The 18377-nt window shown below is 40.1% G+C and overlaps 1 protein-coding gene across 4 annotated transcripts in view; it reads right to left on the bottom strand.

Annotated features, from left to right (window-relative positions):
- The window catches only part of SLC6A2 (solute carrier family 6 member 2), a 105602-nt gene that overhangs the window by 66072 nt on the left and 21153 nt on the right, over positions 1–18377 (bottom strand). For 3 of the 4 annotated variants that reach the window (XM_048816517.2, XM_048816513.2, XM_048816514.2), the window contains exons 2-3: positions 11958–12089; positions 6822–7059 (exon numbers count right to left, since the gene is read on the bottom strand). In XM_048816517.2, the coding sequence (XP_048672474.1) occupies positions 6822–7059; positions 11958–12089 (370 nt within the window). The remainder of the gene's footprint in view (positions 1–6821; positions 7060–11957; positions 12090–18377) is intronic. The other variant, XM_075118348.1, reaches the window with a different exon arrangement.

Raw genomic sequence — 18377 nt, forward strand, 5'->3', positions numbered from 1 at the left:
GATACTTAAGTCTGTTCTGTTATACTGAATGGAAGGCTATTAACAGGATTGTGTTAGTCAGCATTCAACAAAGTAAGCCAACACACTTTTAAACAGTGTATGCTCAAGAAGGGGAACTCACTGGCAAGAAATTGAGGGCAAGAATTCAGCAGGATTAAAAAAAGGGTTAGACATTATAAAAGTAAGTGTGTGTGTATACACACACACACACAATCCCTGCAGGTACTTAAGAGGATACAAAAATTAAGGGATAAACCCTCATACTTAAGGGGATTACCTAAATTACTGATTTATGGTGGGTAGGAAAAAATTCTCTCCTATAGAGAGTTTATTCCATAACTGTCTACACTGGGGTTTGCTACAGCTTTCTCTGAAGCACCTTCCTCTGGCCTCTGGCAAGAGACAGGATACTGGACTATGTGGCCCACTGGTCTGATCTCTTATGGTATTTCCTATTAGGAACTACTGTCCAAACCAGTAACCGCGCAGTTGGCCAAATAAAGTTAAGTCACTTCAATTTTGATTTTGTGATTACATTCTCACATGCAGAGTTAATGTGCTGCAGAAAACTGTTACTTCACGCATCATAAATTTACGTTCATAAGTATAATAAATGTGGACTCCGTTGATTCAAGCTTGTTTGAACTTCCATGTGGTTGCTTGCATAGCCTTTTTACAATTCATTACTCATATCTGGCCAGCCTTGCATACATTTAGTAGCAAAACTTCTGTGAATTTCCTCCACTGAATAGGGCATGAAAATTTGCTTGTAAAACATGTGTTATTATTACACAGGAGAAAAGGATTACAGTCCTGAGAAAATAGCTGTAACTCATTGCATTGCTGACAGTTTGGTAACAAAACCTTCCAAGGAGCAAGAAGGGAGAGAACAAAGATACAGTATGTCTATATTCAGATAAAATGTTTGAATAAGTAAGATAGGTTTGGGAACAATTTTTTTTTTCAAGTGAGGCATTTTCTTAAAGTTGCTACTTATGACTTATTTTAACAAAGTTAAAGCAGATGGAAGGCAGTTTGCATTCTCCAGGGTGAATTCTAAACCAGAGGAAAAGGAAATAATTAAAGGAATACATGTCTCCAAAGTAATGTGGAGCTGATGTTTTATTTCTAGCTGGATTTTTCTTGACTTATTATTCCCAGCAAAAGAGCATAAGCTGTGAGGCCTACCACTCCACTATTGGCATGTCATAGGAAGAATAAAAGAAGCAGATTACATAACATTTATCTTGCCTGATTTTAAATGTATAAATAAATTTATGATTTATTTCGACCATCTCTAATGAGGTACTACAGAAGACCCATTCCCATGGTCTGTGTTCAGGCAAAGTTCCCATTGACGTCAATGGGAATTTTGCCCGTTTGGAGGCTGGAGGATTGGAACTAGAATTTATCTAATGAAACATGGTATTAAGCAGACATAAATGGAGAGTTCAACCAAAATTATCTACTAACTTGTATTGCTGGGAAATGACAGCTTATTTTTCTGTGCAAACCAATTAATTGTGTGAGCTTCCCCCCACTAAACTAGATTCTCAGGAGATGCAGATCAGCTCCAGTTAAGTCAATGGTGCCTCACGGCTCTGAAACTTGCCCCAGTTAAAATAGGACCGCCCCTCTTCCTCTTGAGCCATTCTACAATCTCAGGGGTGCTGGAGTACAGCTCTCTGACCTCAGCTCCTGGAACGCCCCTATGCTGGGAGGAGCCAAGAGCAGAAGAGCTCTGCCAGTCGTATGACTGCAGGGATTCCCCTACTCCAGATCTCCAGCTAGTTGTTTAAGCCAGTTTTGTTGCTAAGCATACATGCAACACAAGCATGTAGGGGCAAAATTAGAAAGGCCAAGGAAAGATTAAACTAACTAGAGGCAGAAAAGGTAACAAGAAAACATTTTACAAATACATTAGAAGCAAGAGGAAGACCAAGCCCAGGGTCAGCCCATTACTCAATGAAGGGGGAAAGACAATAACAGAAAATGTTGAAATGGTGGAACTGCTAAATGCATTTTTTTGTTATACCAAAAAATTTAGTAGCAATCCGTGTCTGACACAGTGAAAATGAGGTAGGATCTGAGGCTAAAATAGGGAAAGAACAAATTAAAGATTTGACAAGTTAGATATCTTTGTCACCAGGGCCTGATAAAATGCATCCTAGAATACTCAACAAGCTGACTGGGGAGATATTTGAGCCATTAGTCATTATCTTAAAACACTCCTGGAAGACAGGAGAGATTCCAGAGGACAGGAAGAGGGCAAATATAGTGCCAATCTATAAAAAGGGGGATAAGGACAACCTGGGGAATTACATACTACTCAGTTTAACTTTGTTACCCACAAAGATAATGGAGCTAATAATCAAGCAATCAATTTGCAAACACCTAGAAAATGATAAGTAGTGGTCAACATGGATTTGTCAAGAACAAATCATGTTAAACCAACCTAATAGCTTTCTTTGTCAAGGTAACAAGCCTTGTGGATGGGGGAAAGGGTAGATGTGGTATATCTTGACTTTAATAAGGCTTTTGATACTGTCTTGCATGACCTCCTCATCAACAAACTAGGGAAATGTAACCTAGATGGAGCTACCATAAGATGAATGCATATCTGCTTGGAAAACCGTTCCCAGAGAGTAGTTATCAATGGTTCAGGGTCAAGCTGGAAAGGCATATCTAGTGGGGTCCTGCAGAGATCAGTCCTGGGTCTGGTTCTGTTCAATATCATCATCAATCATTTAGAATAATGGCATAGAGAGTATACTTATAAAGCTGAGAAGGGTTGCAAGTGCTTTGGAGGGTAGGATTAAAATTCAAAATGATCTGGAGAAATGGCCTGAAGTAAATAGAATGAAATTCAGTAAGGACAAATGTGAAGCATTCTACTTAGGAAGAAACAATCTACTGCACACATACAAAATGGGAAATAACTACCTAGGAAGACATACTGCGGAAAGGGATTTGGGGTCATAGTGGATCACAAGCTAAATATGAGTCAACAGTGTAACACTGCTGCAAAAAAAAAAAAAAAGCGAACATCATTCTGGGATGTATTAGCAGGAGTGTTGTAAGCAACACATAAGAAGTAATTCTTCCACTCTACTCTGTGCTGATAAGGCCTCAACTGAAATATTGTGTCCATTTCTGGGTGCCACTTTTCAGGAAATATGTGGAAAAATTGCAGAAAGTCCAGAGAAGAACAACAAACTTTATTAAATGTCTGGAAAATAGGACCTATGAGGAAAGATTGAAATAATTGAGTTTGTTTAGTCTGGAGAGGAGAAGACTGAGGGGGGCAAATGATAGTTTTCAAGTACATAAAAGGTTTTTACAAGGAGGAGGGTGAAAAATTGTTGCTCTTAACCTCCGAGGATAGGACTAGAAGCAATGGGCTTAATTTGCAGCAAGGGAGGTTTAGGTTGGACATTAGGAAAAAATTCCTAACTGTCAGGATAGATAAGCACTGGAACAAATTGCTTAGGGAGTTTGTGGAATCTCCATCACTGGAGGTTTTCAAGAGCAGATTAGCCAAACACCTGTCAGGCATGGTTTAGTTACTATGTAGTCCTGCCATGAGTGTAGGGGACTGGACTGGACGACCTACTGAGGTCCCTTCCAGTCCTACACTTCTATGATTCTAAGGAGCAGTGGCACAAAGGAGGGTAGAGCTCACACCCAGATTTGTCCCTATGTATGTGCCACCACAGCAGCCTCATTAGAGCCCACTTCAAAAATATGGAGGCTGGATAGGAGCTGTAGCTTTGTTCGCTTATGCTCTGATCACAGGGTGGATTTTTTCCTTCTTTTCTATTTTCCCCAGTGAGAGCTCAATGTTTCTCCAGATGACAAGCCAAAACACAAAAGAGAGGTTGAAACCTCCCACAGCAAAACTATTGCCCTAAATACTGTTCTTACCATTATGCATATCATACAGTGGCCAACACAACAAACCTTAAACCAATAAAAGTGGTTAGAAACCTTTGCAATTCCACAGATTAAACAGACATGCTCTACCCTGACTCCACCCATCAGAAACCAGTTAGCCAACCCAAGAAAATAATATTTCTAATGCAAAGCGATAGAGTAACTGTGTGAAAAGAGCTATGCATTGCAACAATCTATCTCATTAGGAAGTGCAGGTGTCCTGCAGCAAAGATTTGTTTAGGAAAAAGTAATGAAGACAATCCTCCAGGAATAAGTGGGTGAAATTCCTGTACAAATCTCAAATTCAGTAGTGATTCAAGCAGTGGGGCAAGATGGTTAAAAAATTAATATAAATTCACTAATCAGCCATGCAATACATGTGCAAGATTAGTGTAAGTGACATACTAAGGGGCAGAAGAGGTTTATGTCAGGAAAAGAAAACAGGTCTTATTTTAACCAGAACCTCCTTCTTAATGTGATTTCCTGCTACACCCTTACTTTCAGGTCCCTCAGTGTCAGTTACACACATTTTTTGGAAACCCACCAAAAGCCATAGCAGTGTCAATTAACATTACTTTATCACTTACACCCATTTGCTGACCATGTCACATGCAACATGGAACTGACACACTATGGATTTGGTTCTCCATTCTGTAAACACTTCATGGGTGTGAGTTAGAACCACTGAAAGAGACACCTTTATTAAAAGGTTGAATCCAATTCTGGAGCTTGGATCTGAACACCTCTAAACTTTGAGTAACCTCAGATCCTAAACTGAGCTTTATAAGCTAATCAAAACCCTGGATCTGAGCACATCATACACTTTTTGTGATTCTTCTCCCACATTTTACAGATGGGCAATCAGAGGTCATAGACAGGTTAAGTTATTAGCCTTGTTACTCTTCCCATTTTTGCCATATAATCTATTTCTTAGTAAATACAGGTGTTGGGATTTCAAAAATGCCCAAGTTTTAGGACTATGAATCCCAGGGCAAGCCAAATGCCATGTATGTTCCTAATTCACTTCGGCTTTTTTAAAATCCCACCAGAGATGTATGTTACTTGGCAGAGCTGAGAACACAGATCTCTTGACTTTTAGTCTTGTGTTTTAGCAGAGTCACAAGTTGAGTTGTGTTTCACAGAGCAGTAAAAGTTTACTCAGGCTTAAAGGTGTCAGATATCACACCACCTAGAAGAATGGTGAGTGTCTTATTCAGAGAGAACCACAACAATTCCTAACTCTAAGTAAGATGTGATGGCAAAATGGATATAACCCAAAGGTTACTAGACAAGTAGTGAGCAATATAGAAGTAGGCAGAACAAGTAAGATGACTATGATGATTGTTGTAACAAATCTGAGGGCCAGATTTTTAAAGCTAATTAAATGCCCAGCTCCCATGGAAATCAGTTAGGCACCTAAATACCTTTTAAAAATCTGACTCTAAGAATACACACAAGTTTTAAGAGAAAACTTTTCTAAAATGACATTAACATTAAAATTTGAAGTTGTGTAATTACCACTTGGAAGTGTTCCCAGATTGTTCAGATCTCTTCTTCTTTCACCCCAATAGCATAGTCTCCAGTGTAGAATATTTACTGCATCTTTTTGCTGTAATTAACCCCGATACTAAGAGAAGTGGTTTTTTTCTGTCGGGAAGAGGCCAATTTCCTGGCTGACATTACTCAGCATTGTATCAAGTTCCTATACCATCACAGCCACTCAGTAGACCCTTGCAAAGCACAGAGTTTAGCAAACCTGTATCTTCTCCCAATGGTTGTACTGTATGCCACGCCCAACTTTTCAAATTTACTAACATTAAAGAGGAAAAACGAGTCATTAATGTGTCAGTGCAGTAACCATGGACCCACAAGATCCCAACCGTAGCCCAGCCATGTATGCCACGCTGAACAGGTTAGGCTGCTTGTGGGGGGAATGATGACTGTTCCCAGTGTTGAGAACATGGTCAGTGCTCACTAGATAAATATACATTGCCATGGTTACAATTACAAAACAGAAATACTAATTAATAATCTGAATCAATTTAGTAGTGGATGAGATTAGTCTGGTGTCCAGCCAGTGCTCCCCTTTCACTAACCCAATCACATCTTTCCCTGGAAGAGGAGAAGGGTCCAGAACCCAATCAGTCATAGTAAGACTTACAAAACAAGAATGTCTGAGACAATAGAGTGTATCTTCATCATTCAATTGTATTCCCAATTGCAATGGGTCCTGTTACCACTACGCACCCGAAGAGGACTTTTAGTTTGAAGTGTCTCAAAGCCTATGTGACTGATTCTGCCCCTGTTACCATCAACAGCAGAACTCAGTCTCACTTAAATGGGAATAGGATCAAGCCCTGTGTTTTGCAACTGCTACCCTCTCCTCCCTGCACTGTGCTTCATCCCATTTCACCGAGCTGCTGAAGCAGAAAAGGAAAAGGAGATCTCCTCAGAGATATTTGGCAAGCAGAGAAGCTAAATTTGTTGGGTAAATGATTAGTTTCAAACTATTCAGACAGCTTTATTCTGTATGTATTATTCCTTTGCCTAACACAAGTGTCATCTTGGTGTAGAATGAAAAAAAGCTGCATGTGGGTGGGGGGGCAGGGCGGAGATTTTGTGCTTTGTCTCTGACTCCACAGCACTTAGTGGCATCACTTAGCTGAACTGGGGAAACTGAGGCACAGAAGGAACGTGTGACTTGCTTAAAGTCACACAGCAGGTCAGTGGTACTACCAGGTGTATAACTCAGGTCTCCTGACTCCTAGTCTAAGGACCTGTCCCCTAGGCCATGCTCCTTACCGGAGAGAGGCTTTTAGAGACATGTGAACAAACACCTCAACTAAACTGGAAATTTGAAGCAACAGCAAAGGCGACTCGACACTTACTCATAAAATTCAGCAGCAGGAGTGAGTTTGTACTTGGAGTACTTGGTGCCATTGCCAAGCACCGAGGCGTTGAAGAGTTTGGGATCTGTACAGTTTAGGCTATTCCAGCTGTTGCCGCAGTTTGTCCAGGGAAGCTCAAATGTGAATGATGAAAACAGATAATACAGAGACCAAGCTATGATAACGTTGTAGTAGAAACCCACGTAAAGAGCTATGAGTATCACGGCATAGCCTACACCTAAAGACAAAGGAAAACTAGATTATACATTGCATTTCACATACAACAATATACTCCAACCGTATTGTCTGAAAGCAGAACCATGCTTTTTTTTTTTTTTTTTTAAATTAGATAAGGGCAGCTCCTAAACACAAGCTTGTTTTTGCCTAGTATTTTGTAAGGACTTAGCAAAGGGTTATAAATATAGTGGCTGGTCACAAAAACTGACCATTTAAAATAATAATTCCATGAAACGGACCTGGTGTTTAATAAAGCTTGTTGTGTTTGCTGGAAACTGGAAATTTTGCTATTAAAGGACACGACTCTGCTCTGATCCAGCGCTGCTAGAGTCCGTGTTCTGTATTCATAGGGGAAAACTCACCCAGTGCAGAGGGCCATAAGCCCTGTGTTAATAGGGCCATTCGCTTCACCTGAGTAAAGTTCAGGTTCAGGGTAATCCACCTCCCTCCCCGTAAAGTTAAGGCCAGAGCATGGGGCTGCAGTGAAGTACCCCTACAGCTGCTGTTCCCATCTGTGGGCTTCAATAGTGGCTGCTGCCCATCCCAACCTGCAAACAGCCTTGTGACTACAGACTGATTTCCTCTCCTGGCGTATTCCCATTGCCATTCTCTGCGCTGGTTTACATGAATCTAACATGAAAACTCATTCCGGATTATGCAAGGTGTGTGGAGACTGTGGAACCCCCAATGAGGGATTTAAGTGGGTCCCGGGCATTTGGCTGACCCTTCAAACCACGGTGAATTTCAACCTTTGGGCCAAATTTTACCCTGACTTTCAACCCCATACTGTATTACCTCAATGGATCTGCAGAGTGTAACTAAGGGCAGACCTTAACCCTAAATCCTTAAATAGTATGCAGGGCCTTGTACGGACCCTCCAGCCTGGGGTGAACTCAACCCTGCACATTCCCTATTGGCCCTTCTAGATCTGAGTTCCTTTGGAATATCATGAGGTGTGTCTGGAGTTTCAGTGTAGGCTTTCTTCAGTGAGCATTTGTTCTCACCATGAAAACAGACCCTTGTAAGCAATTAGTCACTGTCACATATTCTGAGGGGGTACTCTGGTACTAACAACAGGTCAGAGTGGAGGTTCGTTCTCAGAATTGTGACAAGAAGCTTGCTATGCTTCAGCCAGTGCCATCAGTTTCTTTCTTATATGGGCAGCAGTGTTTGCCGAATGCTACATTTAAGCCATTTGGATTATCTCTAAAGAGACAAAGACTATCCAGTCTTCTACAGGCAGCATCACTGTGGTCTCTCAATACCTAAGTGTAAGCCTTCATTTATAGTTTTAATCAGTCCAGAAACAGGATACTAATAATGGCATCAGAGTCTTGCTGATAATCACATGCCACCAGGTTTTTATGCACCTTGACAAATCAAGGAAGACACAGATTGCTGTAGATAGAGTACCAGAGACTTGGGGAGATGGTCTGTGGAACTGCTACAATAATATTGTTCCATTACGTAATCGAAAGAGGTTTTCAGTTCATGTAAGGAGTAGCTGCCAAATCCTTAGGAGCCAACAGTCTAAAGAGTAAATTGTGTCAAGCATGGTCTGTGTTTGTCAGGAGAAAGTTAACTAATGTTTTACATAGGAATCAGTTTGTTTATCTCTGACTTCTAGCAAAAGGTGGTGAAAACAAACTTGAAACTGTCTTAAAAATCATGGGGTTTGGATGGCTTCTGCATGTTGGCAGTGAAACTGTATTGATAAATGATAGTAAAGAAAACAGTGGAAACCACCCTAGATGATGTATGTTAGAATGTACATACCCACCTCAAAGACTGTATACTGCATAGAAATGGGGGGGATTTTGTTTTTAAAACCACCTCACACATATATGCTGTTTCCTCAATTCTAGAGAGAAAATGGTTGCAATTTAATGTGAAAATTCAAAGGAACTAGACCAAACCTATCCCCGGGGTCACTCCACTGACAACAGTAGGATAACTCCAGGTATGAATTTGCTCCATTGTTTCTGGATCTAGCCGTTTATTTATTTAACTTTGTCCCACCCAGACTGCTCATATAAACCCTATAAAGTCTTGTGATGCAAATGGGCTGTGCTGTAAAGGTTACAAGATACATTTTTGATCCCTTGCCTTATGGGAGTGCTTCATTAAGATTAGAGTCTTAGGTTTCATAGCTAAAACTAGCACTATAGTGCTTTTTCATTTAGATAAACTATTATAAATTTGAGGGTAGACCATGCACATTTCATTTCAGTAACAGATTTGCGTTAACCCAGAGATATATCCAAAGAACTGGTGTATTTAACAAAGTACTGAAATATATTTATGCATCTTATTAGAAGCTGTGATTGAAACTTTACTAACAGTATCCCTTTGCTGGGATTTAAAATATAACCATATTTCTTATTCTTTTAGAATCCAATATTCTATGTGCCTTGTATTATACTATTCAGAAATACAAACATTTAGCAATGGACTCTAATGCACACTTAGGCAGATTTGACAGTCTCAGCTTAAAAAACAGCTGGATTGTTAACAAGCCTCTACATGAAATCCTAAACATGAAATAAACCTTGAGTTTCCTTTCTCATCTTCTTGTCATGCCTGAAGTCAATGGAAAGACTCTCATTGACTTGAATGGTTTATGGATCAGACTTTGTGAGATCCTCCAAGCCAAATGTTACAGTCCTGACAAGTAAAATTCCCATTGCCATTAAAAAAAATTAGCTAACATCAGTCAGAATAAAAGAACAGGAGTACTTGTAGCACCTTAGAGACTAACAAATTTATTAGAGCATAAGCTTTCGTGGGCTACCAGCCCACTTCATCAGATGCACAGAACGGAACATATAGTAAGAAGAAATATATATACATACAAACTGGGAGAGGCTAATTAGTTAAGATGAGCTATTATCGCAGGAGAAAAAAAACTTTTGTAGTGATAATCAAGATGGCCCATTTAGATAGTTGACAAGAAGGTGTGAGGATACTTAACTTAAGGAAATAGATTCAATATGTGTAATGACCCAGCCACTCCCAGTCTCTATTCAAACCCAAGTTAATGGTATCTAGTTTGCATATTAATTCAAGCTCTGCAATTTCTCGTTGGAGTCTGTTTTTGAAGCTTTTCTGTTGCAAAATTGCCACCCTTAAATCTGTTACTGAGTGGCCAGAGAGGTTGAAGTGTTCTCCTACCGGTTTTTGAATGTTATGATTCCTGATGTTAGATTTGTGTCCATTTATTCTTTTGCGTAGAGACTGTTCAGTTTGGCCAATGTACATGATAATAGCTCATCTTAACTAATTAGCTTCTCACAGTTTGTATGGTAACTTCCAACTTATCTGTGTGTGTGTGTATATATATATATCTTACTATATGTTCCATTCTATGCATCCGATGAAGTGGGCTGTAGCCCATGAAAGTTTATGCTCAAATAAATGTGTTAGTCTCTAAGGTGCCACAAGTCCTCCTGTTCTTTCTGCAGATACAGACTAACACGGCAGCTACTTCGAAACCTATTAGTCAGAATATTTTTTGACTAGGGATGTCATGATTCTGGGGGTGGGAGGAATATCGCTCATGGGTTTAGAAACAGGATAACAACAGAAATGGGCAAAACTAAGCAGTTATATTTTGAAAGGTTTCATGCCTACTTTTAATTAGGTGTCCATCTATGCTTGTCTATTCATCTCGAACTTCACTATGAGTTTTGGGTGCGATTGAGAGCATGATCTCAAAGCAGAATGCAGTAAAACTGCACTTTTCTCTTGGTTTTGAGTTCTAACCCCCACAAAAAGGAAAATGCTACAAGAGTTCAACACAACAATAAAAGCCTAAAATTATCTGAAGATAGCCCATGGTCAAGCTCCAGTTCAGCCAAGAGGAGATTGCCACTGTGAAGCTCATTACCGTTCACCGATAGTTTTACATTGTCTGGACTTCATGCTTCTAAGAAAACCAAGAAGCTTGGTGAGCACACATGTTGTGGGTTTGGGTTAGTTTTCAGTCATTTCACACAATTCTGAATTGCAGAATCTTTCACCTAGAAGGCTACATGGACCCAATCGGGTACAGGATGGTAGCAATCCAAAATCATTGCTAGTTGGCACTTTCTTGATGGGGCCTCATAAAGTATTAATATTTTACACAAAGCATATCATATCTTACATCCTGAAGGATATCACAAGCACTGAGCTCTATATCTCAACACCCACACAAATATCTACACACCCACACAAGATACCACTGGGAACGCAGCCACCTGTTCGATGGAGAAAATGTAAGCACCTAGTACTCAGCGTGCAATGCAACAGTAGGGGGATTAGAGACCTTTAGGCACAGACCCTCAAAGCTATTTAGGCACCTAACACCAATGGGAGTTAGGGACCTAGATACCTTTGAGGATCTGGGCCATAGTCAGTGCCCTTGGAGTTTTAATCCCCCAGCAAAACAAGTAACATTTTGGCTTTCAATGCCTCAAAAAGAAAACCCTAGAGAATAAACTGAATGGAAAACCTAATTTATCTATGTAAGAATTGTGACAGGCTCACTGGACCCTTCTGGGATTTGAATCTGTGATTCCAAAGAGTTTAACATGTGAGGTTTACATCACAAGAAACAACAACCACAACAAATGGCTTTAATTGGCACCCTTGATGGAGTTTCGACAAAGAGACCAAAAACTGCAATGAACAAGGAGTCTGAACTAGACTCTCCTCCCCCGCCCCTTAAAAGATTCCCCTGCTTTTTCCGGTGTTGGGCTTGTTCTGTGATCACAAGAGGACCTTAGATTACAGGCTTATCAAATAGGCCATCAACTTTCTTGCTATCTAAGAAAGAAAGTAGACCCTTTCTATTTTTGTTATCAGACTTGTTTAAAACCCTCACATTCTCCTCAAACCAAGTGGAGAACTGGCACATACCTTTGAAAACTGGACAGATTTTCCACACCGTAGCAGCCCCTTCCCGGTTGTACTGTCCCAGTGCTAACTCCATGTAGAACAAGGGCATTCCAGCAATGATTAGGAAGAGGATGTAGGGGATAAGAAAGGCACCTGGAAAAACAGAATTACAAGCAGCCATTGAAATCTAGGCTTTTGTGATGATGTATTATTACTATATTACTTTTATTCTGGGTATTTCCATAGAGCCTAGGAGCCCTAGTCATGGCCCAGGACCCCTTGTGCTAGGGGCTGTACAAACACAGAACTGAAAGACAATCCCTGCCCCAAAGAGTTTATAATTTAAATATAAAAGCGTCTATATCAGCAAAACAAACACAGGGTGGGAGAAGGGGTAGGCCACACAAGCAGAGTGAAAAATGTGATAGCAGCAAGTGTCATGTTCAGGAATGTCTGTACAGCGCAAAAAAAAAAAAACAAAAAAAACCCAAACAAGCCACCCAACCGCATCTTTCAGAGCCCAGGTCAACTGACTTGGGCTTGTGAGGTTCATGCTGCAGAGCTGAAAATAGCAGTATAGCCATTCAGGCTCAGATGGGAGCTTGGACTCAGAGACTCGGCAAGGGGGAAAAAGACACAGAGGCTGGGCTCCAGCCTGAGTGGGAATGTCTACGCTGCTCTGTAATTTTAGCTCTGTAGCATGAGCCCGAGTCAGCAGAGTCTCAGACTCGCTGCTGTAGGTATTTTTGCTGTGTAGCTAATTGTGGAACTAAGGGTATAGTTTGTCTGTCTGTCTTTGGGGTAGATTTAGTTAGGAGGGGGTCCGCTAAATGGAATGAAAAGGGAAGTGAAAGGAATGGGTGGAGGGGGAGGAGAAGATGATCAGGTGAAGAGTGAAGTTGAACTGAGGTGATTTATTATGAGGAGGGAGGGTTGGCATAAACAGCCCGTCAGCACAGACCATTCGACAGTTTTGATTGAATGTCCTTTGGTCCCTGCATTTTGCTTTCCTCTCTACCATTAAAGTGTTTCTAGTTCTTTTACCTTTGCAGTGACAGAGCAAACTGTCTCTGGGAATCAGGAAGGACAAGATCATGCTTTCTAACAAGTTTGCTTGCTCACTTCATTTGTTTGTTTGGGTCCCAAAGACCAGACCCCTGAGAAAAGCATTTAGCATGGAATATATATTCCTCTAGTATTACAAAACTCCAGTAGTCTGGTTTCAGAGGTTAAAAAGCCAGTGAGCTTTTTGGGACAACAAACTCAGGCATGGTGCAAAGCCAACTTTCACCAATAAAAGAAAAGGGAAGCCTTTCTGTCAGGCTCTCTTTACCTGAGCATGCTGGCAAAGGGCAGAGTTTGGTTCCCTTTATAATGTAGGTTTTTGCACCTCTTGGTAGGTGTGTTATAGGTCAGCAATAGGTTACTAGGTGCTATATAAAGGATCCTATAAGAATATCCTTGGGAGGTCATACAGGTAGGGGACTAGAGAAGCTGTCTTGCTTGAAAAAAGTAACAGTATAAGGAGTGTGTGAATTATTGTGGCTGCTGGCATAATAAACATCCTCCTTTTAAGAAATGGCTCCTCTGCGGTGGTGGTCAGAGTCTCCTAACTGCTTGTTGATGCTTTGTCACTATGCACGATGTCTGTAGGCCATAATTGTCTCGCTTTAATTTGTAAGCAGACTATCACTCCATTACATTGTAACATGACAAACCGTAGGGCACGCCCCATGTTGCATCTTCATGGGGTGCCTAACCAGACTTGATTTTGGACAGTGGTCCACAACTTTTCAGCACACACAGATCCTTAAGAAATGGCAAATCCTGCTGCGTCAGCGCTCTCTCATAAAAATGGTCTTAAGCCACTTGAATGTTAAAAGATGGGGGGTTTTTGCCAAGAAAAAAGTAAATAATTTAATATAGAATTGATCTGAACATTTCTTAGCTAGATCACACCATGATATCTAAACCACAGAAGCTAAAGACTCCCAGAGGAATGGACATCCTCACGTGACGCCATAAAGCACTTATAGCATGTGTCATGTTTAATAATGCATTCCGTCCTGGTGTTCCGCAGACCATGGACTTGCCAGACCAGACCATGGACTTGGTTATCAAAATGTGGTTTTCATTTTTATTGCATAACTAGGTCCAGAAAACTTTAATTCTTTTATAATTTGTGAAAATAAAATATAGCAGGACTGTTGTACTAACTAGGTTGCAGACAGAGTAAATACATATCCAGAATGACTTCTCTCCCTAAGAAAACAAATGTTCTCCAATCAGTATGAGGCTAATTTATACTCCTAAGTTTAATTAGGGTTACAATTGTAATTAGGGAGATACCTGTTTAAATGACCCATATAATCAAAGAATAAATAAACTGTCCAAATTACATTTGTGGCGGTTTAGGCAATACAGGGGGAAAAAAAATTTGGGAATAAAAGGAAGGTGTAAACCTGGTTCTGTGCATCATGCTCTGCTGTACTGGTTTGTGCATTTGAAAACTCTGTTCCCTTGAAGGCAAAATGTTAAATCTCCACTTTGTTTCTAAAAATAAAAACCTAGACTCAGGTGTGTTTAATCTATCCCTATAATGTAGCTTAAAGTGTTGGAGCAACTGTCCAAAACATGAAAATAAGTAGAACTGATTGAATACTTAAAAAAAACAAAAACGAAACAAAAAAACCCTGCAAATACTCCATCATAGAGAAAAAGCCTGCACGGCTGTGTTCTAACCCTACCTTTGGTGTTTGTTTTCCACAAATATTTTAACAAAATAACTAGCAGGAGTGTTCAGAAAATGAATTTCAAGTGAACACTGAAGAACATGAATGGAAAAGCAAACAAATTGTTTAGTCACAGCAGACATCAAATTCAAAGGATTATACAGCTCATCCAATCAAGGAAAGGAAATCTGCTATGCAATCAAGAGGACAGTGTTTGAAAACTGAAATCTTGCAATGAAACACCTAGAGACCAAGAAATATTCACAGAATAAATAAATTTAAACATACTTTGCAGACAAATCATGAATAGGGAAGAGCAGATATACATTACATCTCTCATCATGTTTTTGTTCTGTGTTTGTACAGTGCCTAGCACAATGGGGTCCTGTTCAATGACTGAGGTCCTACATGTCACCGTAAGAAAGATAATATAATAATTCAGTACTGATCATATGTACTTTTTTAGTAGTGATGCTATTGTGAGCTGTTACATTTTAATAAGAATTTGGGGAGGCATTCTTAAATATATTTAAGCGCCCAACTCCCACTGATTTCTAATAACTCGAACTGCAATAGGTGTTGAAACACAGTCAAGTATAGGATACATTGTTCTCATGATGGCCAATATCTAACTAATTACATTAGGTGTTATACTTTCAGAGATCTTGTCTGTCTTGGGCAGTATTACAATGAGTAAAACTGACTCACAAACCTAGCATGTTGCAGAGAGGCACTTCTTGTAGGAGTTTGCACAAAGAGCTACTTGATTAACTTTAATGTCAAGAGACAGTAGAAAACACAACACTACATATTGAGCAGGGATGTTTTTGTTTGAAGCAATTAATAAAAAGGCTGTGTAATGCACATAAATATTAAATCATAGTTAAAAATGTGTGTTTTCCAAGTGTGACTAATATGTTGATTGAACTCTGAAGTGTTTCGTACTTAAATGATACTTAAACAAACAAGCACATTAGGCTGCAAGTGAACCCAGGTTTAATGAGGTTCTTCTGGAAAGATTCACTGTTTGTTATGTTTCAGAGTAACAGCTGTGTTAGTCTGTATTCGCAAAAAGAAAAGGAGTACTTGTGGCACCTTAGAGACTAACCAATTTATTTGAGCATGAGCTTTCGTGAGCTACAGCTCAGTTCATCGGATGCATACTGCGGAAAATACAGAAGATGTTTGTTTTTATACACACAAATCATGAAAAAATGGGTGTTTATCACTACAAAAGGTTCTCTCTCCCCCCACCCCACTCTCCTGCTGGTAATAGCTTATGTAAAGTGATCACTCTCCTTACAACGTGTTTGATAATCAAGGTGGGCCATTTGTGTCATTTTCAACAAGAGGCTGTTACGTGATATAGAAGTATCTCACACCAGAGAGTTCCCTTTCATGTAAATATATTTATAATGGTGGTAGGTGAAATTTTCAAAGTCTGGATCAACAACCAAATGCTGATCCTTATTTGAAAGGTATCTGTCTCCAAAAATGATCTGGAAATCTCAGGAGACTTCTGGTGCAGCCAGCTTCAGAAAACAGCAAAAGTTTGGCCTTTCTGGCATTGTTCTGACATTTCTTCTTCCACTCCTAGCCAAAGCCCAGAAGCACGCAGGTGCACAAATAATGAAAAATAACAGGGGAAAAAGAACAGGAGTACTTGTGGCACCTTAGAGACTAACAAATTTATTTGAGCATAAGCTTTCGTGAGCTACAGCTCACTTCATCGGATGCATTCAGAGCTGTAGCTCACGAAGCTTATGCTCAAATAAATTTGGTTAGTCTTTAAGGTGCCACAAGTACTCCATTTCTTTTTGCGGATTCAGACTAACACGACTGCTACTTTGAAACCTGTCATTATGCAAGGGTAAAAGAAATTAACCAAGCTCTGTTTGATCTCCAAAAAGCTTGCTTCAGGTATGGTTTGAGTTTATGGAGAAGGTTTTGCATGTTATCCCTAATATATTCAACAGGACTGCTTCCGAGTTTTAAACTGGACCCTATATTCATTTCATGGACTCTTCAAAAGAGAATATGATTGTATCCATGCTGCGTCAGCCTGACTGTGGCAAAAGCCAGTCTCACTGAGCATAAATTTTATTGCCCTTGCCCTCTACCCCCTTGACTAGGAGATACTGATGGGAGAAGGCAGTGGACAAAATTGCTTGTGAAAGGTGTGTATGTTGTGGCTCCGTGACACAGGCCAGGAAAAGCTCCACCACAGAGCAGTGTAACATGGGTAGGAGCTGTGGTTGGGAAGGGAGAGTAGAGCTGAGATTCCCCCTCTTCAGATTTTATCACCATATTGGAAGGGAGTTGGGTGGCTAACTGCAAAAACCTTATGAGTGCATGGTTCCTGGGGACACTGAGACTAGTGCAGAAGACCTGGACCACTGCATAAATGACTCATCTCATCTCCATATGACATTTCCCTTTAGATCTCAGAGTATCTGAGGACGAAAGAAAACCATGCTGCCACAACTCGCTCTACATGAGATCAAACCTTGCACCTCTTTCCACCCACACCAGAACCATCTGAAGGAACCTACAAGCTGAAACCTCAGATAAATGGTTTCCTAACCAGTCGTAGGTTTCCTGTAGGCTGGTCAGAATATGGCCCAGAGTTTACAATCACAGTTAGAATCCCTGAGCCCAGTGACAAAAACATCTTGTTACAACAACGTTTATAGTAGTGAAATCTACCAAAAGAGTTTTCAACAATATCCATTTTGCTTCAATATTCAAAATATTTTTGAAATGGCCTTTTTTGGAGCGTAGAGAAGAGATTTGCAACAAATATCTTTCAATCAGGCCTAAAAGAAAGATTTATCTCCATTTTAGAGATCAGAGAAGGAAAATTCTAAGTTGATGAGGATCAAAACAAGGTGCCACCTATTTTGAATGAATTTATTAATAGATATAACAGACAGGCTGGGCAAACTTACCTAAAAACAATTTGCCTTGGTGCATTCGTGACTCTTTTGAATTTGCTTTCCATGAATAGTCCAGTGAACAAGTTTACGGGCAGCAAACTGTGAACAATCATTGTCGGGCATTTGCAGTGAAGAGTGTTTCAAGTATTCAGCTAGAAACTTGATTCTAAAAATGATGGTGTTTCAGGCAGGAAACTGAAAAACAAACTCATCTCTGTGCCCAATCAAAATTGCTTGGTTTTTTTCAAACTGTTAAAGAATACGGAAAGTAGTATCAATAGGTCATAAGCAATAAGAGAATGAAATATATATGCTTGGACAATTAAGAAAATGTGTGGCCATGTAATCTGTTCAGACAGTTGTGAATTGAAGAGGGTCAGATGCAATTAGCAAATAGCTTTTTATTGTGTTATCTTTCTTAAGCTGTTGTCCAAGAGCCTGACTTAGCTCCTGGGGCCCTGTTGTACCAGGCACCGTACAAACACATTTTTCAAAGGCAATCCTAAGGAGCTTGATGTCTAAGTTAGAAAAAGACAACCACAGACAGAGAAAACAGGGTCAACAGTAATTCAAGAATGTCCTAGCACAGCAAACAAGTTCTGGCTCACCACCTGACTAACTACGATCAGCTGGTGTGCATAGCCCTAGAGAGAGAATCTGAAAGTGGATAAGCTTGTGCCTAACTGGATTTTGTCAGAGTTTTCGTGACCATGGGACATCATGGGAGACAGCATAAAGGTGTTGGAAGGAGTAGCTGACTCGTAGGTGGGGAA

This window comes from Caretta caretta, chromosome 12 (assembly GCF_965140235.1).
Source record: "Caretta caretta isolate rCarCar2 chromosome 12, rCarCar1.hap1, whole genome shotgun sequence".
NCBI lineage: Eukaryota > Metazoa > Chordata > Testudines > Cheloniidae > Caretta > Caretta caretta.